Below are 23,734 nucleotides of genomic sequence, written 5' to 3'. Positions count from 1 at the left end.
GTGGACGCCTGGAGTACTGCCCCGAAACTCAGGGCTAGTCCTTTCAGAGGCTCCCAGCTGGGCATCCTGCTCCTAGATGTGCAATCTCCCGTCCTCCGTGCGAACTGCCTCCTCCTCGTTTTCCAGTTGACGCTCAGAGAGAGGAAGGCACTGACCTGAGGCCCCAGGTGCCGGGGTCAAGGCGACAGCCCTTGGCTTGCCCCGTTTCGGTGGCTCTGTCCCCTAGCAGTGTTCCTAGGGGCGTCAGGCTGACTTACCGAGTGGTTAGAGGAGACAGCCGTAGGGAAGACAAAATGCAAAGAACGCACAGAGGGAGCAAAGAAAAAAGGGAAATCTGAAGGAAGGCCTGTAGCTGCGCACGACCCCCCGGCCACAGCCAGTCCACCCTCTACCCCGCAGGCTCGAGCTTCTGCACTCTCTGCCCCTGAGAGCACATCTCCTAGTGTTGGGGCAAAATCAAAGTCAATTAATAAATTCAGGCAGGTCTTTTGGAACTTTTTTGTTTTTTGGAGCCTAAATTTTTATTTCTCAACTGAGGAGAGAGGCTTGCAAAGCAGCTTTTTTGTGACTCAGAAAGCTCAGAGAAGCGGCTTTCGCTGCATGGCCTACGTGTGGTTTTGAGGAAAGGAACAGGGATCGTTGCTGAGACTGTCATCTTCAAATGGGTCAGTGACTTACCTGGGTTTTGTGTGTAATTTAGAGCAGATTCCAGGTTATTCTGATGGGCATGCATGAGGGGAAGGAGGGAAAGAGTGGACACACAGCTGGCAAGCTGGGAATTGCTCATAATTCTCTTGCCTGTGGCCCTAATGTTACGAGTGTCCGTTGCCAACCACTGCCCTGGGTCTGCAGAGGCCAGATCAGCACCAGGGACAGCTCCATGGACCCTGGGATGGCGGGTTGTGCTGAGCAGCCTTACACTGGTGTTTCTGGTTTTGTTCTGTTTGATCTTCTGTTAGGCGTCATTCCACACCGTTCTGTGCGATTGACTTTGCATATTTTTTAAACCCCTCTTAATGTTTTGGTCTGCCAGGATGGTTACTCAGAGTGGCGAGCTGGAAAGTTGACACATGTCCACATATACACATGCATACACATATGCCTGCACACACATGGTCAGGGATGACCATTGACATCTTCCAAAGGATGTCTACCTGCCAGGGATTTGTCCTTGTTGCTGGGGAGAGTGACACTTTTCTTGTTCAGGGACACGGGTCCAGCTCCGAGTCACAGTATGAGACAAAGCAGAGAGCCGGGGTGGCCGCGGCACTGTCTGTACTTAGGCAGCTGCTGTGCACAGGAAACGAATTGTTTCTGCACTGTCGCTAAGACACAATACCTGCCAAAAGTCCTCTCTCTCATGCTCTTATTCCCTTTCAGAAACACGAGGATGAAAGTGAAGCCTGGCTCCACAGACAGGTAACTATTCCCCACCTTCTCCACCACACCGAGCACCATCGCCCACATGGGGGCGTGGAGTGTCTGCACAGCAGACCAGCTTCTTACAGTAAATCCTACAGCAGTCCCACGTAGACCAGACGTGGCGTGGCCCTGGTGGAAGGTGGGGGGCTGCCCAGCCCTTGCCCCGCTCCCCTCTGTGGCCCCTGAGGCACAACTGGAGAGGCGTGGCTCCATGGAAGGAGGTTAGAAAGTCACTGCTGTTGAGATCTTGAGAACCTATGATTTGGTGAGACCTCAGCTCTCAGTTAGATGACATCCTTTGGGTGAATTAAAAATGAGGAGTCTGTAAAAGTTGCCTAGCTATGACCTGCTATGGTAAAAGAGAATGAAAATGTGGCTGGTGTTCATGTTTTCTCCACGTGGTTTATGGTTGTCTCGTTTGGGGTGGACGCCACTGTGGCTCAGCATGACCCTTGCTGGGGACCTGACTTCAGAACCAGCCCTGGCCTTTCCATCCCTAACTCAGACCAGAAATGCCCATCAGACAGGCTCTAGAGATTGGAAGCAATCAGAAGACTACAGTGACTCATTATAACCAAAAAAAAAAAAAAATTAAACTTACACAAAAAGTAAAACCTTAGACATTGGAATTTCCTTCATTTATTTTTTTCTCATTCCACACCTGACATTAGAAAGAACAGGTGGGGAAGTTTTGGGTGCTTCCTTATCCTAATGGGATGGAAATTATCTGAAAATCCTCTGGGGAAAATTGAAGGAGCTCTGAGTCTCGAGAATTATGGGAGGGCACATGTTCGTCATGGAGATGATGGATTACGTGTATGGACAATAACAGATATTGAATCTGAACAATACAGATATTGGCATTGGCTCTCCAAGAACATTCTAGCATCTCTGACTGGCGTGCCCTTCTTTTCTCTGTGGAATTAGTGATCTGTCCCAGCTTTCCGTCCATCATCGCAGGGGGCGTAGCCTCAGAAGTGGACACTGTTGTTTTTGAACCTATATATTTTTTCTGCTCTGTGCCAGTCTTATCCAAAAGATGATGGCCCACTGTGGCCACGTTTGTTTTCCTGCATCCAAGTTTGGATGTGAAGCCCAAGCTAAGAAAATGCCAAGAATGAGGACATGTTTGGGAACCCTACGACACTCGCTGCAGAGTGGATTATGCCAGGATTCGGGGTTCTGCTGACCAGTCCCTGACTGCCACCTAGACTGATGACATAAGCACAGATATCTAAAGTAATGTTATGACGTTCCTCTTATATCAGACAAAATGCCAGAGAGTTGGAATGAACGGATCAGGAAAAGATCCATCATCTGTGAGGCGAATATTTGTGGATTGTACCAGGCACGTGCTGGGCTTTGTGGGTTTTAGTAAAAGTGAACAAATCCGGCACTGAGCACATTCGTGATGCTGCACGACAACCGTCTGTGTCCACTTCCAAAATATTTCCATCGCCCCCAGTGAAACCGCCATCCACTGCTGCTACTGCCCACCCCTTCCCCCGACCTGACACCCACCGAACAGCTTCCGGTTTCTGCGACTTTATCGATTCTGGAGGTTTCACTTAAATGCCGTCATACAGTGGGGTCTTGTGTGTCTGGCTGCAGTTTCCTGCAGAGCCCTGTGGTCAGCAAGAAAGTCCAGTTTCAACAGTTCGTCATGACATGCCTTTGAAAACATTTTTCATGAAGGAACTCGTAGACATTCTTTTTCAAAAATAATCTCGCTTTCCACATCCTTCACGATACTGGGAGGTCCTAGAGGACGAGTTAGGAATTTCTTTGGGGCTGGACCCACCGTCTGCTGCCAGTGAGGCTGCTGACCACCAGCCATGTCCGGCACATTCATCACAAAAGGGTTGCAGGCGCCCGCCCCAGTGGCCCAGGCACAGTGTCGTTTGTGGAGGAGACTGGAGTCTGGACGTCATAACAACCTCGTGGAGCCCCAGTCGGCTCAGATCACCGAGGCTTCTGATCGCTTGCGGCCACGGTGGGTGAGAACAAACCCTCGACGTCCACCTGAGGCCCATCTCCTTCCCTTTCCTCCTGTCTCCGTCCCGAGGGCTCAGCATGGGTCCCCATGGAGACTCCCAAGAACCAACAAGAAGAGGCAAATGAGTATGAGCGTCGCATGGTGGAGACCCTCCAAGTTCCCTCTCCTCTGGGAATATTCCAGAGAGAGAGGCAGCCCCCCCAGCACGCGAACACCCGTCCCTGCTGCCTGTGCCCTTCAAAGTCGTGACTCAAATCCACTAGTGGCCCTGCGCCAGGCCCATCACCTTTGAAGGATGTGTCTGTCCTGTAGGTCAGTTCCTGACAGTCTTTCTTTAACCAGAATTTCGGTTTTGTGATTTCAAATCTGGGCCGGGACGTTAAGACAGGATGACGCATCTGAACCGTGGACAGAACTGGCAGGAAGGAAACACGTGGCTCAGGAACAGTCACCGTGGAAAGGTCTCCATCTGCATAGACCTGCTGTGAACGCAGGTTCGGACACCAGCACCGTGTGTGATAGACTCCCTTTTATCCACAGGGACTAGGCAGGCCTCCCCCCAAATCCACGAGAGTCAGAACCTGGATTAAAGTCCCGCTCTCCTCACCAAGTGTCACCGCACTTTCTCACTAAAAATCCATTTACTGCACGAGAAACCGCGTCTCAGAGAGGCTCAATGGCTTGTCCTTTGCCTGCCCACTGAAAGTCCCATGGGTCAGTGTGATGCCATTCCAGGGACAGGGCCTTCTCGGTGTAAAAACAATGCTTCTGGCCAGAAGGAGTTGTTTATCACATTTATTCAGAGTATTTGTCTCTGCCCAAGGTGCAAACCCTTCCCCAGAAAACTGAGGCTATTGCAATATGGGGCTGCAGTTGGCAGACATTTAAAAAGCCTTATTTCTTGCTGGGTCTTCCATTCCCTCTGCTTTTAAATGCCATGCATCCAACTCTCGATGGAAAAAATAAATATTTGCAGATTAAAGGTTTCATTTTATTGCAAATACTCCTGGAGATTCAATGTCATTTTAATCACACGTTAGTTTTATTTCTCTGGGCACATTGCATTTGCATGCGTTCGTGGGCGGCAGGAGGCGAGTTTCCTTGTGCCAGCTGGGGCTTATTTACCATGCGTTCTCCTGCCCAACCAGCGTGGAGCTCCTTGAATCAGAAAATGTGGATCGTAGCTAACTAATTGGCATTCACAGATGGAAACTTTCAAACTGGAGCTTCAAGAGGCTGAGACGATGCTGGAGCAAAATCCCTGTTTGCCCATCAAGGCGACAGCCACCCATGGAGGGCTGGCGGGGGGCTGAGCAGTGGCTGCTAAGCATTTGGGGGGCCTGGCGGAAACGTGGTTATGCACCTCAGCCCCTGGCTTTCAGTCCTGCCTGGAATTCATCCCCCAGGGAAACTGAGGGTATTGGTTTTGTTTCCAGGGAAAAGTGACAGTAGGTCCAAGCAAACACGTGTCATTGAATGAACGTCTTGGTAGAACGCTCCTCTAGCTAGAAGCCACGTGGTCACACGTGGCTCCTGGGAGGACCAGCTGCTCTCATCCACATCCTGGATTGTATGCAGTGTGTCCTGGTTTTCCGTTCCTTCTTCTTCTCTCCTTGGTGGGCTATTCAGCGTGAGCTGAATTTTATAAAGTAAAAGAACAAAGACAGCGTGGAAAGAGTAGAATTCACTTTTAGGCAAAATCAGGCTTGGGTTGTTCAGAATTATGTTCCTCGTGATAGATACTAAATGCGCCCAGAGGAATTCTGCAAAATGCTCTGGCTTCAACGGGCCACAGTTAAAGGGGTCTCACTGCCCTGGGCTGACAGCCCACTGCTGTCCTGACACACGTCCCCTCTTTTTACTGGTGCTTTGTAAATGAAGGGTGCCTTCTTCTCTGCCTCTGGTTAGGCATTGCCTCTGGATTCCTCTTCTCAGAAAACTGAAGGCTTGACTCCTGATTCCCAAGGAAAGGAGAGGCCCCATATAGCGCTCTTTTCAAGTGCACCTCTGATTAGAAATTACACATAAAATGCTCCCCAGGTGCATAGTATCCCAGCTCAGCCTCTTTGGAATAGAGTGAAGCCTTTCCAAGCACTAACCGGCCTCTGTTGTCTGCGGAGTGACCCAAGCACTGGTCTCTGTCGTCCTCGTAACGACCGACCTCTGACCCGTCTCTGTCGCCCGCAGAATGAAGAGCCCGCCTTCTCCCGGGACGGAGGAAAGCTGTTCTTTGTCAGAGCGATCCCGCAGGGAGGCCAGGGCAAGTTCCACCACATCGCCGTGTCCTCGTCCCAGGTAAATCCTGCTCCTTCCCAAAACTGGTTGGCGGGGTTGGCGACAGGCTCTAGTGGGTGAGCGCTCTGAGTGCACTTGCCACCATTGAGGTCCCCAACGTGAAGCTCTGGTACTTAAACTGGAGGGGTGGTTCCCGAAGGTGGGGTGGAACGGGGCGCTCGTGCAGTGCAGACGTTCTCATGGGGTGGCGGGTCACGCTGTGCCCTTTCTGTCATCCCAGAAATACAAATGACGCTCTGACAGTCTCAGAGGAGACTGGCATCCATTGTTGGGCGTGAGCCTGAGGACTCTTGTCTCATGACGGTCCTGCGCCCATCAGCCTTTCCTCTCCGTCTGCAGGGGGTCCCCTCACACTCCCTGAGGCCGGGCGCCAGGGCACACTGCCCCCTCCCAGGCAGCACATCAAGATTTCAATGTGTTTAGATGTTTTCATTCAGCCCCAGACTCTGAGTGCACCCACGTAATCAACATTTTCTGAGAAGCCTGTGAAGCTTTCCAGTAGGAAGCCGGTCCCCACCTGCTGCCCAGGAGCCCCTCAGGCCCCCGGCTTTTCCACCCCTCCTGCTCCCCACAGGCTGTCCCTTCTCATTCCCTCTTCCCTTCCCTTCCTTCCTGCCTTGCCTTCTTTCTCTAGTTCCTTTGCCCTATTTCATCCACTTCCCCATATTTCTCTTTCTTACCTCCCCATGCCCCATAGTAATGCCTCCGTTAATCAGGTTTAGAAATTTTAAAGGAAAAGTGGGCCTTCTCTTAAGCTGCGTAGACCTCGGCGGGAGTCATGGCGATGGGGGACGTCGCTGAGAAGCAGCACAGACGTGGGTCGCGCTGTTCTCCCCGTCACTGGCATTCAGAGTGGGGGACAGGGCTGTGGGCTGGGTGTGAGCCCGCCTGGCCTCCCAGGAGAGGACCCAGTGGGCCGGGCAGGCGGCACCCGTCTCTCGCTCCTGGTACCTGAGCCGCTCTGGGACTAAGAAGCAAAGCTCAGGCCGGGTCCAGCTTTCCTGCTGCTCATGGCCTGTCTGTGTTCCAGCCCAACAGCAGCAATGACAACATACAGTCCATCACCTCAGGGGACTGGGACGTGACCAAGATTCTGTCGTACGATGAGAAGCGGAATAAGATGTGAGTGAGCGCCGGCCCTGCCGGCCCAGGGCCCTTCCTCCGCTGACTGTAACCCAGCCGCTAAATTATACTCTGTGAGCGCAGAACGTGGCCCGGGGGCCAGGCTTCCCCTTAGACAGCGTCACGGGGTCCTGGTGTCTTCACGGGCGTGTGATGCGCTCCTGTGTGACAGCCCCTGCTGGCCCAGGAGATGCCGTGGGAAGCCAGGCGGGGAGCTGAGCGGCTGAGTAGTGCTGGCCCAGGAGCACGCGTCACAGTTCTGAGGGTCATGGCGGCTCTGCCTGTCCAGGCACTGTGCCTTACGCACGTCATGTCATGTGGCACAGCGGTCCCACGACGTAGGGTATTGCCTTCCCCACCTCAAAAATCTATGAGCTAAGACAAAAAGAAGTCGAATGATTTAGCCCTGGTTATTCAGTCAGCAATGGGGAGCTGGATTCTCCTCGGACGGTGGGGGGACGGGTCCCCATGGCATTCGTCCTCCCTGATCCTGTGACGAGAGCCCAGCTTTGCACGTCTGGGGCTCCGGTGAAATCCGTCAGTGAGAGTTACTGATCCAGAGTTCACATCTGTTCTTGTAGTGAGCAGGCTCCCTGCCCTCCAGGTTGGGACCTGTAACGAAACTCCTGCACCCAAGTCCAGGGGTCCAGGGCCACTACACTCGCCCCTGCAGCAGAGCCCTGTGAGCCAGTGTGGGGCACCCAGGCCAACAGAGGCTCAGGCTGCCCGCACACTGAGGGGACCCATGCTCACTGTAGCCACTGAATGGGGGTCCCTGGGAAGGGGGTGCACGTGCGGAGCCTGGCGTGTGAGATGCACGCTGCCTGGAAGCCCCCTAACTCCCGTGCCCCTGCTGGTCTTTGCAGCTACTTCCTGAGCACAGAGGACCTGCCCAGGAGACGGCAGCTCTACAGGTATGTGCGCCCTGCAGCGCGGGGAGGCTGTCTGCTGGAGGAGGGCGTCGGGCGGGCAGAAGTGTGCCTGTCTGCAGCCCACTCGGGAGGCAGCGACGACACCCCACCACACGTGCAGGGCTGTCGAGTCGGGAGAGAAGTCAGGACACATGCTCAGGCCACCAGATTTGAAGCATTGTTTTATTTTTCTGCTTCTGCTGCATTGACTTTTGCCCCTGTTATTGTCTCCTCTTCATAACCAGTGGGCTTCTAATGGTCTTTCCTTTTCACCGTTATTCAAATACTGATTTGGAGGAGGTGGTCTCACCTGGGTTTTTTCGGAGGGAGAGCCTGGCTTGGGAAGACCACTGGGTGGGGGCAAGGAGGCCGGCTCCGCCAGCTGCATCGGCTCCCCGTCACGGCTGCCATGTCGTGTGACGCTAGTCAGATTCCGTAATCTCAAGGGGTAGGGGTGACCTCTGAATCCTGGAGAAAGACGAGGGTTTTTCCACGGTCTGCCCATCTTCAGCATAAATCCTGTCGACTGCACAGTTACTATTCTGACTAAAGTTTATGGTTCTGAAGTGGGGTTCACAGAGGGGGAAGTGGGGCAAGCTGTTACGTCCTCAATGCTTTCCAGACTGGGAGGGTGGTAGCTGGTTACAGCCACACGCTCATGGGCCACTGGACAGGATCCCAGGTTTGATGGTGACCTAAGGGCCGGAGGCAGGTGACTTACGACCTGATGGAGCCAAGGCCTGGCTGCTCCCCCACCCCCAACAGGTGGAAGACTGTGTCCCCTGCCACCCACTGGTCCATGCAGAAAGTAGAAGGCCGCAGAGGGTCCTTGGCAGCTCCACAGGGCCACAGACGTGCTCCCCTCGGGGACTGTTCCTCACTGCATGTCTGGCAGGATGACTCAGGTGTGTCCTGTCACCAAGCTGGTCAAAGGTGACCGAGTCACACTGCCTAGCTTCTCTCTGTCCCATGAAACAGCTTTACTCTTGTAGGCAGGTTTCGTATTGGGACCTTGCAGTACACCCTTCCCACACAAAGTGCTCAGACAAGAACTCTCCCCAGGTACCTGAGAAGATACCTTGGCATCTTCTCACTTTTGGAAGCACCTTTAGGCCTTTCCGACGTGAACTCGCACCTAACCAGGGGGTCTTGAGGTGCCCGCTCTTCTAGGTCCATCGAGTGAGAAGCAGCGTCTCACCATGGACACAAAGCGCTAGGTAATAACACGAAGCGCTGCACTAGCCTCGCATCTGGGACGTGCCCGGGGCCTGGTGAAAGTGTAGATGAGCAAGGAGACTGTTCCATAGAGCAGACATGCTGAGAGCTCCTCCAGGTGGAGGGTGTGCCAGCCAGGGCAGGTGAGCACGGGCCTCCCAGCCGGCAGGTGCAGGGACAGGAGCCCAGCACTGAGGGTCGGGTGCCTGAGCCGCTTGGATGGGGAGAGCTCAGCCAGTTGGCAGTGCCCAGGGGGCAGGGCCCTGAGCTCCGGGACGGCTTCCTGCCGGCCCCAGTTCACACTGTGCCACCTTCGCCCCTGCAGTGCCAGCACCGTGGGCAGCTTCAACCGGCAGTGCTTGTCCTGCGACCTGGTGGAGAACTGCACCTACTTCAGCGCCTCCTTCAGTCACAGCATGGACTTCTTCCTGCTCACGTGCGAAGGTGCGTTCCAGCCACGGCTCCCGCCCTGACCCGGCTCCACACCCATGCCGAGGTCCAAAGGGCGGGCACACCTGCAGGTGGGGAGGCAGGCTTTGTTCCAGGCCAGGCGAGGGTCCTGCCCAGCCAATGACACTGGCCGACAGGCTGCTGCAGTGAGGGCATCCTGCACGTTGCACAGGCGTACCGCTCATCAGAGGGCCCGCGTGCTGTGCCAGTCAGTCCCAAAGTCCGCCTACCTTTCCCGTCTCAGATCCCAGGAGCGGCGTGGGCTTAGTGCCTCACACTGAGGGACCTAGGCCATCTGCAATGGTAGTAACATCACTTCAAATGTCAGCCTCCTAAGCAAACGGAAGGATTGAGGTTGTCTAAGAGAGTCTCGGTTCTGTTATGGAGCAGCTGCTGTGTGCTGCTCGGTCCTGGGGACCCAAGGGTTAGAGTTCCTGCCTTGAGGGACTCATGGGGGTGGGGGATCGTCACTTAACAGAAATGTGAATTAGCGTGGTCCGTGCCATTGCAAAGACGTGTGCAGGGGCTGGGGGAGCCCGGAGGAATTCTCAGTCATGTGCTGCCGGGAGCCAACAATATGCATCTGAATTAGGCCTCATCCTTGACCTCGGGGAGTTACACACACGGTGAGACTACCTAACAAAAACTCATAGAAGCTGCTGTAAGAGTCCAGCCGTCCATTTCCTGCCTCCCACCAGCAAAGCCGTTTGGCAGATGAAAAGGCAAGACACTTACACGTCTTGCCCAAAAGCACATGGCTAGTCAGGGGCCAAGCCAGCACTGGACTCAGCGCGCTGTCCACGTCTGCATACCCCAGGTGTCCGTAAACACCACTTCTGTTCTCTCCTGTGCACGGGGAGAAACTAACATTTTGCCTGATTATTTTCCACGATGCATCTCTCTCTCCTGCAGACCTAAGTGTTTGGAGCCCTCGCAGAGCTCCAGACACAAGGGGGCATTGCAGCCCTGCATATCTGTATCTGTCCTCCCAGGACTGCTGTGGGGTCGGGAGCTACTGGTAACTTGCTAGGGTCTGGTGTGTCCTCCAGTGTATAAATCACACCGCCTTGAATGCAGGTGTCAGTGGGGCCGCAGAGGACTGAACCACCCAATTCGAGTTGTTCTCTGATGCCCCGTTATTTGCCAGACATGGGGCTGAATGCCGGGTGTGGAAAGATGAACAAGAGGGAATGAGGCCCTGCCCGCAAGCAACCCAAAGTCTGGTAAATTAACAGCATCGTGATTATAGCCCAGGGACCAGCATGGGGAGGGGAGCCAGCACTGGTGTGGCGAGAGCCTCTGTTAGGATAAGCGTCCTCATCCATGTGAGGGGAGGGAGGGCTCCAGGTCCCTGGGTACAGGAACCCACCCTCAAGGAAACCAGCACATGCAACCACCTGGAGAATGTGGCAGAGTGTTTGGGAAAGACCATCCGTGCTGTAGGGGCTCAGGAAAGGGAGTGTTTGGTAACTGGTGAAAATGGGGAGGAAAGAAGACAAATGGTCCTTCATCAAGGAGGAAGCAAGAGACAGAGACCTCCTGGGCCTTGGCCACTCATCTACAAAACCAGGGGAGTAAAACCCCTGTAGGGTTGTGGTCAAGATTAAATCATTTATTATTTATCAAACTGTTCAGCGGGGTTTAGGGGGTGGTGATGGTGATGATGGTGGTGGTGGTGGTGGTGGTGATGGTGGTGATGGTGATGGTGGTGATGGTGATGATGGTGGTGATGATGGTGATGATGGTGATGGTGATGATGGTGGTGATGATGGTGATGATGGTGATGGTGATGGTGATGGTGATGATGATGATGATGATGGTGATGGTGATGATGGTGATGATGGTGGTGGTGGTGGTGATGGTGGTGATGGTGGTGGTGATGGTGGTGATGGATGATGATGGTGGTGGTGATGGTGATGGTGATGGTGATGATGGTGATGATGGTGATGATGGTGATGGTGATGATGATGATGGTGATGATGATGGTGATGGTGATGATGATGATGGTGATGATGGTGATGATGGTGATGGTGATGATGATGATGGTGGTGATGATGGTGATGGTGATGATGATGATGGTGATGATGATGATGATGATGATGGTGATGGTGGTGATGGTGATGGTGATGGTGATGATGATGATGATGATGGTGATGGTGATGATGGTGATGATGGTGGTGGTGGTGGTGATGATGGTGGTGGTGATGGTGATGGTGATGGTGATGATGGTGATGATGGTGATGATGGTGATGATTGCGATGATGGCGGTGGTGCTGTTGGTTACTATGATAATGATGTTGCTGTTGTTCCCGTGAGTCTGACTCAGTTTCTCTGAGGCGGGGCTTCCGTCATTCTCACCTGTTCTCTTTAGTGGAGAAATTCCACCTCTTGTTTCTGAGAACTGGAAACAGATTTGCATAGTGGTCTGTTAATAATGGTTATTAAGTTTCCATGCTGTGCAAAAATTAGGCTAAAATGACCAAAGTTTCTCAGGGAACCTGTCTGTGGATGCAGGGTTCTTATTTACTTTCCAGGTCCTAGAAACGGTCGGCCTTCGAGGCTAGCTGAAGTGGAGGTCAGCAGTGTGCGCTGGGACCTGGACCATCCCAGATAGCCTGGAAAGTGTGCATGGGGGTGGGGGGCACATCTTCCCACAGGCAGTGAGACACTGTCCTCTGGGCACTCACCACCGAGACAGACCATACGACCGTTTCCAAGTAGAAACCAGATGCAGAAACAGCTAGATGATGCCTCCGGCCTTGCCTGGAGCAGGCAGACACACATCCCCCCCACGTCATAAACATAGCATCAGAGTCCTGTCTCCCTGGGGTTCCCAGCTGCCACTGAGGAAGATGTACATTGTTAATACTTATTAGTAAAGCTCCTATCTGTTTTGCTCTTGCAATGGCACATAGACTAAGAACGAGGTTTTGTTGTGTGCAGGATTTCCGCAGGAGCATTCTGCTGCATGGGAGCTCCCGTCACTCCTTGATGGGGTCCGTCCCCCCATCAACCATCTCATCAATGCGCCCATTTGCCCAAGGAACCCCAGGCAAGAGTGTGGGTGAATGGATGTCAATAACTCCTTGACTAGATAAGGATCATATAGAAATAACAGTAACAGGCACACCTATTGAGAGCGTATGAGATACATGTCATATTCCAGGCATTTTGTGTGTGTCATTTAATCTTCAGAACAGATCTGTAAGGCGAGTGAAAGTATTATCACCATTTCACGGATGAAGAAACTGGAGACCAGCTAATTCAAGTAACTTGCCCACCTCCCCTCAGCTAGCACATGGTGCAGCTAAGAAGGACGCTCATGTTTGCTGTGCTCTATAATAAATACACATAGGCAAGCAGAGTGGACAGGCCATAGAGCACGGGGATGAGAGGACGGCGTCTGTGGCCACACTGCCTGGTGTCGATTTTGGCACTGCCATGGACACTTCTGTGCCTCTATTTACTCATCTCTTAAATGGGGGTGTAGTACCTACTTCATAGGGCTGTTTTAAGGATGAAATGAATTGATATATGTCACACACTTAGAACAATGCCTGGCACATTGTCAGCCGGGTGTAATTGTAAACCATTGCTATTGTTGTTGCTATAATTAGTTTTATTGTTATTATGACTGTGATGCGACAAAGAAGGGACTAGTCAGAGAAGACCTTTGAACTGAGTTTTGCAGCCCATGCAGAGCTTGAGCAGGAGAGAAGGAGGAAAGGGCAGGGACACAGGTATAAGCCAGCACAGCTCCTCCGCAGAATGAGGCATCCAGAGTGGCTGGAGCCCCAGGCTTGTGTGGAGAGCGATAGAAGGTTCGGTCTGTAAAGGTGAACTTTATCCTCTGCACAATGGAGAAGGGTCTTAATCAGAAGAGTGCCGTGATCAGACGTGTGGGGTCCTTGGGCAGAGAGGTGAGGGGCAGCCCTGAGGACGTTATTGGTGGGAGGGGTGGTGAAAGATGCTTTAACAGGCACAATTGAGAGAACTACGGAAGAACCGGAGGTTGAGAGAGAGCAGAGAGTGGAACTATCTCCCTTTAAAGGATATGATCTGCTGGTTCTATATCCTGAGTCCAGAAGAAAAGCAAGGACTTTTGTATCTTCACTGGGGCCACCAGGTGTCAGGAGCCTTAGGGGGTCAGTTCCTAGTCACCCCACTACCCGGCAGGCAGGTGGCGTCCTCCCCACCTCACGGACCTGAGAACTGAGGTCTCTGCCATCAGGACCCGCACCCAGGTGTGGCTGCTTTCACTGGGTGGCAGACTGACCGTGAGAGGGTGGGAGACAGATGGGCTGGCGCTCAGCAGTGAGGCAGAGTGGACGGTCAGCAAGGAGGCAGAGCAAGCAGGAGCCGCCCCCATCTCATTAGTTTCCCACTCGCCAAAGCGCCCCAGCCTGTGTCCAGATCTGATCCAATCTGAAACCAAAGACCTAAAATGTGGTCAGTGTAATGATACAAAGCCCAGTTTATTCACACACCACAATTTGTACATCCAAATGAATATTGTTCTTCTCTGGGAGCTGAGCACTCAGTGCTATGTGAGGACATCATTCAGAAGACTTTAGAATCCCTGTTACGCAACCTTTATGGGCCCGACCCCTCAGGAATGGACAGTTCTTTCCTGTTTAGCAGGCTTGATTGGTGACCATTGATGTAATCATCAAGCTTAACAAGACCTCATTAAAAAGTTTAGCTCTGAGTGGTCTTTTGCACTTACTGAAAACCAAGGCTAACCTCTAAAGCAGGACTTGCAACTTTGGAAACGTTCAAGATAACATGCCATGGCCTTGGGACTGACTATACCAACTGCACAATCTCCCAAGACACTGCGTCCCATTGGTGAATTCTTTGTCCATTCAGTTAATCAGCAAGTATCAATTATCCACTTACTGTTAATAAGACACTGCATTTTTCTATGTGGATACAAGTGTTGTTGGAGAGATAAGACCTAAGTATATCATTAGAGCTCAAATTAGAACTTAACTGCTTTGCTTGAAAATCATCACAGAACTTCTGGAATCACGAGGGAGGCAGGTGATGAGAAGTGTTATCACAGGTCTGAGAGACATGACTACCAGGAGCTGCGGGAAGTGTATTTGGAAGAGACGTGAATAGGAGCGAGGGACCCCAGTCCAGATCCTCCTCGCATGGCCAAGCACAGGGACAGATGAAACAGCCAATGCACGTGGCCTCGTTTTTCCTGTAGTTTACCTAATCTTACAAAACAAAGAAAATGCAACTCCTTCCTTCGTACTCTGATTCTGTGAATGATGCTAAACGTCTAGAAACTTCATCCAGGCTGACGTGTGTGGGGCATAAAAGTGGTGCTGACATGCAGGTTGTTCCTAAAGCCTAAAGCTTTTATGAATCAACTGCCCAAATATACTAGTGAATTTTGAGGACACACAGACGCCCCTTCTTTCTTTACGATTGGGATGGCTTCTCGTATTAAAAATCAGTGCCTGTCACGTGCCCTGTCACTCGTAATTTCTAGAGCAAGAGTCACACATGACTGTAAAAAGTTAACATGACATTGTTCGCCATCATGTGAGAGTGTGTTAAGCAACCCCCCGACCTCTGAGCCCGCTGAGTGACGTCACTTAGGCTGCTGCACGGGACATGTGATCACTTTCCAGTTCCCTGGACACAGGAAATTGGATTAAAGCAAACTCATTGCTGTGGGACATGGGAGGGGAAACCCCCAAATCCCAGGTTTGAGGTCAGCAGTAACAAGGTTTCGAAATCAGACAGCCACAAAATGTACTAGGACATACAGGCGTGGGGACAATAGTGTCATCATTGCAGTAGTTTCAGCACCTCGGCCAGCTCCCCGGGTATTAGCGGCCTAATAGCACCTCTGTGTATGCACCTCGTGGATCAGGCGTGTGCGTAATTCCTGAGCTGGCAAATAAAGAGATCTCCGTTGGCCGGAGCCTTCCTCTGGGTCACCCTGCTGGCCTCTGTGCTTTGACACCGTCAGCGCTTACGAGATACGCTGTGGTGGCCGTGACACTGCCTGAGTCTCCATTGTTTACGGACCATGAGTTTAGCTTCCGGTTGGAAATTATGTGCCACATACGTACCCTCTGAGGATACAGATGAGAGGAATGAGGACAAGTATTGTCTCTGATTTTTTGTTATTTGTTCTGATGACTCTCGCCCCCCCCCCCCCCGCCAGTTTTGTGTCCTTTTTAATTACTTCATTTTCCTCTGTAATTGTCACGTTGCTCCATCCAGTGAAGCAGGTGTAAATTAACGTTCTGAAATGAATGGGACCAGAAACCAGAGATGCAGAAATAAATAGTTTCTGTTTGCAAGTCTGTTGTGTGATTCAAACCTTTTCTGTCTGCAATTTGAATTTCCCCGTCTGGCTGCAGGGTCCTTATTGATCCAAAAAACTACCATCTGTGTTGCTTGTGAATTCACTTGCTTCACTTTGTTTGTTTCTCCCCTCAGGGACAATATAAATTTGGAAGTCAGATATTTAACTTGAGCCAAAATAATCTCTCTGACTAACCGAAGGTTTTTAAAGGCCAGATACTGTTTTTATTGGAGTTATCTCTTTGTCAGCAGAGGCTGAGGAGATATAACCACTTTCCTGCATGTGGACATTTTCGGCGTGGATATTAATGCTCCTATTGCTGGCTCCCAGGGGACACCAGCTAGGGGACAGGCTTACCTGCCAAGGACTTTAGGAATATTAGGACAGGACCAAGACAAGTACAATAAATATTTTTATGTCCGCACTATACTCATATGTTCATATATGCAAACCCTATGAATATAGGGGTGTTTGCCTAAGATTGTACAGATAGAATCAAATATTTAATGTGTGACCTCATTGACAGAGGAGTTTACTGGGAAATATAATTATGTTTTCCAAAGCATCCCCTATGTCCTAAGACTGGACAACACCATACAGAAACCAGAAGGGCTGGCTGACAAGAACAGAGAAGCAATGCTGCTTTTTCCTCCTGACCTTCCTGCTCCTCACCTTCCAGCTCAGGCAGAGAAGAGAACGTCCTTCTCAGCGCAGGCGTGGACTTGTCCATGCCAACATTTCCGAGGGAGGTTCCCGTCGTAGATTCTCACCTCTAGAACAGGACATGCCGTCTCGCCAGTGCTGGCGAGGTGAGGCAGTGTCTCTCCAGCACCCAGCTCCGTGTCTTGGTTATCATAAGAACCCAGAAGTGGTGGCTGCTGTTGTTTTTGCTGCAGCCTCTGTTACTTTTGCTAAGAACACTCCTTAGCAACCCTGCACTGTACAGGTGAGACCCAGACATGACAATGCTCTTAGCTGGAAGCACAGAGTGAGTGGCAGCAGAGCTGGAAGCACAGCACACCCTTCCTTACGGAGCTGATGTGCTGCCCTCTGAGCCGAGTGCCTGCCTCTGGTGACTGCAGCAGCTAAGTGTGTTTATGTGCATGCACCCCCCCTACCAGGCTCTGAGCTCCCCGACAGCAAGTACTTTGTCCATTTCTGTCTGTCTCCTGGACCTGGCCTGTGCCTTCCTTCCACATGGTAGGATCTCAAAATTTGTTGAATTGAATTACGTGCAAATAAAAAGAAACGGTGAGCTGGAGTTGTCAGTGGGCAGAGTCCTGCAACTTTCTGGCCACCTGTGAAGCAAAAAGCAAGATTTTCTAGATTCGTTCACAGACATCAGAGAACAAGTGCCTTCCAGGCAGCAGTGACAAAATAGCAAAAGCTCTGTACTGTACAAAGCAGCACATTCTATCAGGTAGTTGCTGGCTAGACGCACGTAAGATGGTTTGGAAGAAAAAAAAGTAAAGAAACTCAGTTTAAAACTTTACCGGTGAAGTTCCTCCTGACTCACTAGTAAAATGTCATGAGCGCCCCCAAAATCTTGTGTAAGCTGTTAAGTGTTGAGCACGTCCTTCCTTTTCTTAGAGAAATCTCAGGTGACCACAGCCCAGCTCTGACCAAGTATCACAAGGTCCAAGTCTCTTACTCCAAATTGGGAATGTCCTGCTTTTTCTTCTTACAAGAAAATTCAGTTTGATTTAGGTGTTTTCCTCAATCACCTGCCGATTTTCCAGGAGCCTGCCATCATAGACGTCTTGAAGTCAGTGGGTAATCCTAAAATTCACACGGAGCAGTGGGTCTGCACCACCGGGGCCAGAGAAGCCCGCGTAATGGTAATTGGAGGACAGCCTGGCTCCTGGACCCCAGATGGCCACGGACCCAGGGCGCCTGCCTCCCAGAGGAGGGTCTGACCTTCGGGCAGATCTGTGTGGCTGCGTGGGATTAGGTTAGAATCAATAGCTTTACATTATACATAGGGCTGCTTTTTACCTTTGGCTTTGTGTCATCTTTCAGATGTAGTTTTTCTCTGTATTGTTTCTGTTCAGCTATTCAAAAGGCTGCTCTATATTAAAATAGCGGTGAAGATGGGATGGTTGTGGCTGTCCAAAAATAAATAAGAATACAAGTCAGGTCCTGTAAATGGAGTCAGCTAACCTGGGAGCGAAGTACCTCAGAGAGACAAATACCTGAACCATAAAACACAGGGCACAGAGATGGTCTCAAGAGATCCTTCCTTAGCCGAAGGTCAGTGTGCTATTTTGATCCGTCACGGCCAAGTATAGGCTTAGGCGGTCTTCACGCATTAACCGTTCATCTATACAGCAAACATTGTGTGTACCACACTGACTCCCGATTCTGAATAGGCCCCAGGGTGACACAGAGTCAGGCCCCAGGATTCCAGGGTCCGTCTGTCTTCTGTGTCTGGGTGCAGTGCAAACCTGGTAGGCGCACTTATGTGTTTTTAAAATTGCAATTCAGTAGGACAGTTGCTACCGCTGGTGCTTAGGGCCCTTCTTTGAGGCAGGACAATCCTGTTACAGTCATAAGTGTTTACAAAGTGCCCCACGGGGCCAGTGGAGGGAGTGACTTCCTCCTGGATGAGCCCTCCCAGGCGGTGTTGGAAAGCTGACTCCAGACAGAGATTGAGTGACCTGCCAGAACGCAGGGAAGGCTGCGTGGACAGTGAAAATGAGGTTAGAAGGACGGAAACCAAATGATGCTTTGTAAGGTGATTTTTACGGTATTTCAGTAATCTGAAAATACATACTTTGATTGTGGTCATGGTAGTGACCTGGGTACAGAGCCTTCTGCACCCCGCAGGCCTGGCCTCTGCCCTCTGTCCTTCCCTCCATGCTGACCTTCCGTGGACCAGAGTCCACAGACGTCGAGTCGTAGCGAAGGCTCAGATGCTCCTCGGTTCTCAGCGACACTAACAGCCTTTTTTCTGTTTCTTTTCTGGCTTCTCGTCTCCACCCGATGCAGGTCCTGGCGTCCCCAGGGTGACCGTGCACAACACAACAGACAAAGCAAGTAAGTGCCCTGGTCTTTGTTTACATCTGTTGGCACCTTGGGAGGCGGGGGCAGCTGAAGGCTATAATCCAGCTCCTGCTTCCATTTGGAGGCAGAGATGGGTCACATCCTCGCAGTTCAGAATGAGCCCCGCCAATCGCCAGTATTGCTCACATGTGATGGAAGACAAAGTGACCGTCCCCCAGCCAGGAGGACCCACCCCCCATGAGTGCTGAGGCCTGGAGGCCACGGCGGGCCACACGGGGCCTTGTGTGCGACATGGAGCAGAGCCCACGGCCGTGAGCAGGAGCTGCAGCCCTGCCCAGTCTACCCCCACCCCCATGGCCAGCGCTTGATGGCACCTTGAGGCTCATCTGTCCTTGTGGGTCAGGGGGCGCCTTTGTGGCAGGAAGGCCTCCATCCCTCCCTTCCAGGGCCTTGCTCTGCCCTGTCCCTGAGGATCCCCGGGCCTTGCTCTGCCCTGTCCCTGAGGATCCCCGGGCCTTGCCCCCCACCCTACTCCGTCACACGGTGGCACCACCTCCCTGGCAGGACTCTGCTCTGTACCCTCCCTTCTTACAGAAAGTCACACCTGTGGCAGTTGCTGTAATTCCCTCAGGGCCTGGTGGCAAGAGTGAGTGTGCAGTTCCTCTGAATACCCAGGCGGCCAGGTGTGAGTGAGTCTGTGACACCTGTCTCTGTGGTAGGGTTCCAAGCACCACAGAGCTGGAAAGGAGACCTCCAATAGCATATGTAGACACCGCTTAAAAGGTGATTAAAGTGCTTAGAAGTAGGTAAAATAGAGAGACAGCATTTAGAAAAAATCCAAAATAATGGTAACGTGCCACACATCTATCAAATTATTAGAAATTCAAAATTAAGTAATAAAATCAGAAATAAATCAATTTTTAAAAGTAAGTTAAATGCAAAAACAAACAAACAAACAAAACGCACGTCAGACTGAATACAAAACCCACTCGGAACGCTTGCTGGCCGTCAGAGGGGCAGGCGGGAGAGGGGGCTGTGTCCTCCCCGAGGTGGGGTTGCTTTTCTGGGTGAAGAGGGGCGCCCGCCCCAGGCCGCATCTCCAGCACAACTAGGGAGCGTGCAAGGAGCTGGTGAGGTCTGGGGGTCTGGTCGTATGTCCAGGAGGGGCAGGGTCCCCGCAGGCCTGGGGGCCGATGGCCTGGGCTGCACCACGCCCCTCCCCCACCTGTCCACAAGCTTCTCAAACTCCATCGTAAAGCCTGGAAACGGGGGACTTGCTGCAGGTCATACAGCTCACTTGATGCGTCTGCTTCACGCCCAGTTTATTATTTTCTTCTCTGGAAAAATGATTCCCCTTGGTCCTGCCTGGTTGTCAGGCCTCATGTGAACAGCCATCCTGGGTCCCTCTCTGGGAATCACCCCAGTGGTCACCATCCCTGGGCCTCGAGTAGGTGCCACCCACAGCCTTGCTGACCTAACGTGGACCCCACTTCCGAGGGCTGTGATGATCACGGCCCCAGCTGAGCATGTGTCAGGAAGCCCGTCCACCTGTACCCCTTCCCTCGCCCCCGACTGTCAGCCCCGTGAGGGAGGCAGCACAGGTCCCTATTTTTACCTCCACTCACGGGCAGGAAAAGCAAGATTCAAGCTGCAAGAATATCGACAGCTAAGACATTGTTTGTTCAGCCAATTTAACTACTCAAGAACAAATTATCTCAGTAAGTGGAGAAAGTGGGAAGTCATTTAAAAAGAGAAAGAGGAGGGCCGGCCCGGTGGCTCAGGCGGTTAGAGCTCTGTGCTCCCAACAACAAAGGCTGCCGGTTCGATTCCCACATGGGCCAGTGGGCTCTCAACCACAAGGTTGCCGGTTCAACTCCTCGAGTCCCGCAAGGGATGGTGGGCTCCGCCCCCTGCAACTAAGATTGAACACGGCACCTTGAGCTGAGCTGCCTCCCGGATGGCTCAGTTGGTTGGAGCGCGTCCTCTCAACCACAAGGTTGCCGGTTCGACTCCCACAAGGGATGGTGGGCTGTGCCCCCTGCAACTGGACCTGGAGCTGAGCTGCACCCTCCACAACTAAGACTGAAAGGACAACAACTTGACTTGGAAAACAGGCCTGGAAGTACACACTGTTCCCCAATAAAGTCCTGTTCCCCTCCCCAATAAAATCTTAAAAAAAAAAAAAAAAAAAAAAGGAGGTGGACGAAAGGGAGGAAGGAAGAAAAACAGAAGTAGCCACGTAGTGAAGCCCCTTGTGAGCTCAGGTGTTTAAAAGATCATATCAAATATTTGAATTTTTCAGCTCAAAATAAACACCGGCTGCCACACCTCACATGCCAGTCACAGGTGTGGGCCTCAAGCAGATGTGACCTGCACACGGTTATTGGGCAGGAGACCCAAGCCCTGGGTCCCCCGGCAGTGGCCCCAGTCCCTTCCGCTCCGTCCTGGAGGCTGACCCCCATAGGAAAGGCTCAGGTCCCCCTGGAAAAGAAGGGCGGCAGTTTGCAGGTCCTGATAACTTGTCAGACCCAGCGTGCGGAGTTCCCGCCTCTCGGTGTTGTCGGTGGGAGGTGTGTGGGCATATTTTTTCTGTGCACTTAACTTTTCACATGTCTGATGTCCAGTTATAGCCCTTCCCATCCCCAGCTGTGTGGGCGTGGAACAAAATGCCCTCAGTTTGCAGTTTGTCTGTCAAACAGTGTGAGTCCCTCGGGTGAGGATGGGGCAGGGGCCCGACGTCCTCGGGCCGGAGCGGGTATGCTGTCCGAGCTGCCGTCTGCCCATCAAAGCCTCATGGTGGCCTCTGCCTGCAGCACCTCAGCAGGCCCTCAAGTGGCTGGCAGGCCAGCACCTCACAGGCGAGCCTTCGGGCCTCAGCCGTGCCTCATATTAGCTGTGCTCTGCGTGGCTGAGGCCACTGGGAAAATCCCAGGAGCGTCCCCACGGCCAATAGTGAGTCTCCGTCCCCACCGTGGCCCCCTGCACCTCCGCGTGCCCCCTGCCTGCGGTCCTGCATTGTCCAACTCTGCAAAGCCCACCACGTGTGTGCTTGTCCGGCTGCGTCCTGAATGTCTGAGGTAAACGTGTCCCAGTCAAGGGCCCAGGCAAGATGGAGGCCTCAGGGGTGATGGTGACACCAGTGACCACAGCCAGCGTTCAGGAAGCACTTGATAGGGGCTGGTGCACTTGTAAATACATTTCATATTTTAACTTATGTCATCTCCCCATGGCCTGTGACGCAGGGACTGTTATCACCCCGTTTTTCAGTTCAGAAAACCAAGGCAAGGGAGCATGACCGGATTGCTTAGGTGCCACGGCTAGAAAGCGGTGGGTGCCATCTGGAGGCCTGCGCCTGGCTGGGCAGAGCCTGGCGCCCCTGCAGTCCACTGTCCAGTTCAGCCCAGCCGTCAGGGGCTACTCCAGGTCTCGCCTGCACCAAGACGGCCTGGGGCAGAAGGGACATGCCCCCAGCTGGCCTCCGTCACCTTTCCCCCCAGACCAGCCCTGGGTGGATGCAGCCTCACCCCTGTCCTGCTCCAAGTCACGGCAGCAGAGGGTTCTCTGGGGTGAACCGTGCTCAGCCCCGGCCTGCAGGGGTAGCTGACAGTTGGGAGGTCTGAGCCCTTGAACTTCACCCTCTGATGCTGGCCATTTAGTCCTGTTGTCACCACCTGGCTGGGCGTCCATTACTTGAACAGAATCGAGCAGCCCCCGCATCCTGTGGGCCAGCCGGCCTGAGGCTTTGCAGAGGGACCGGCGCTGCCTTGTAACAGCCACGTCCCCAAGATCACATCCACGTCCAGGACTAGAAGCTCGGGTCGTCTGACCCCCGAGCACGTGGGCCTCACCATGGTGGCCATCCCCCCAGGTCCCAGGCCCCAGGACCCGGGAGTTCAGGCCTTTGCACTATTGTCACCTAGGTAAGGTGCTCACGGCTGCAGCAGTTCAGATCAAGGCTGCAAAGCCACCCCAGTTCCATCTGACACGACGCTGAGTCCCCGATGGTGGTTGAAGCTCATGCTGCATTTGAATGAGGTGGGCAGAGTGACCAAGCCACCTCGGGAGCCGGGCAAGGTGGACAGGAAGTGGGGGCCAGGCCCCTGCAGCAAAGTGGCAGGGAGGCCAGAGAGCCCTTGGGGAGGAGCCTCTGGGCAGACTGGAAAGCTCTGCCCACCAGCTAATGTGTGGCCCGCCTGTGTGACAGTGACAGACTGGAGCCACAAGGACACCGCACGTCGGCCCTGGTGGGTGAGGGGTCTGACTCTGAAGGCGGCTGCTCATCCATCGCCCCGGCCCTGCTCTGAAATGTGAAATTACTGTTTCAGAATTCTGTGTCCTTCCGTCCTGTCCCCGTGACCCCAGAGCCACCCTGGGAATACTTGACTCTTTCCCTTTAGAAAAGCTTATCGACAAACAGAGCCTGCGGGCCGTTCACAGATGTGACTCTGAATTATTTAAAAGCTGTTTCCCTAAGAACGTAATTATGGTTGGGACCAACGCATACTCATTTGGTGCCTGGGTATTCAAACAACTCAGGTGCCGCAGCGGAAAACCAACAAAGCCACGGATCGCTGCTTCCACGTGAGCATGAAAAGGTGTGTGGCTGATGCTCACAGGCCCAGGCCCGGGGTGAGGGGACGGCCGTCACCAGGAGACACAGCCTGCAGTCTCCCTAAGAAAATGCAGGGACCGCGGGAGTTCAAGCGTGACGTGCATCTCCGACGGCGCCCACAGCCTCTCGTCAGCGTGTTCATGGACTCCAGGTTCCTGGGCTGCCCGGGAACCACCCCTCCACCAACCCTCAAAGATACGAGGCATGATCAAAATATACGGCGAATGTCTGAATTTTAAAAAAGTTTATTACAGTAAAAACTTATTACACATTGCTATCAGTCGCCCTCAAAATACTCCCCCTCGCTTCGAACACACTTCTTCCATCGTTCTGGCCACTTTCTGAAGCAGTTCTGGACGTCCTCTTTCGTGAGTGTC

The 23,734-nt window shown here is 52.7% G+C and overlaps 1 protein-coding gene across 6 annotated transcripts in view; it reads left to right on the top strand.

Annotated features, from left to right (window-relative positions):
* The window catches only part of DPP6 (dipeptidyl peptidase like 6), a 578,081-nt gene that overhangs the window by 531,695 nt on the left and 22,652 nt on the right, over positions 1-23,734 (top strand). For all 6 annotated transcript variants that reach the window (XM_019742500.3, XM_019742502.3, XM_074315064.2 and 3 more), the window contains exons 12-17: positions 1,381-1,419; positions 5,606-5,713; positions 6,744-6,835; positions 7,702-7,749; positions 9,287-9,405; positions 18,731-18,778. In XM_019742500.3, the coding sequence (XP_019598059.1) occupies positions 1,381-1,419; positions 5,606-5,713; positions 6,744-6,835; positions 7,702-7,749; positions 9,287-9,405; positions 18,731-18,778 (454 nt within the window). The remainder of the gene's footprint in view (positions 1-1,380; positions 1,420-5,605; positions 5,714-6,743; positions 6,836-7,701; positions 7,750-9,286; positions 9,406-18,730; positions 18,779-23,734) is intronic.

Source organism: Rhinolophus sinicus, chromosome 8 (assembly GCF_057876585.1).
Source record: "Rhinolophus sinicus isolate RSI-liver-muscle chromosome 8, RSI-T2T, whole genome shotgun sequence".
Lineage (NCBI taxonomy): Eukaryota > Metazoa > Chordata > Mammalia > Chiroptera > Rhinolophidae > Rhinolophus > Rhinolophus sinicus.
The sequence above is the reverse complement of the archived record's forward strand: the minus strand, read 5'-3'. Positions and strand labels throughout refer to the sequence as shown.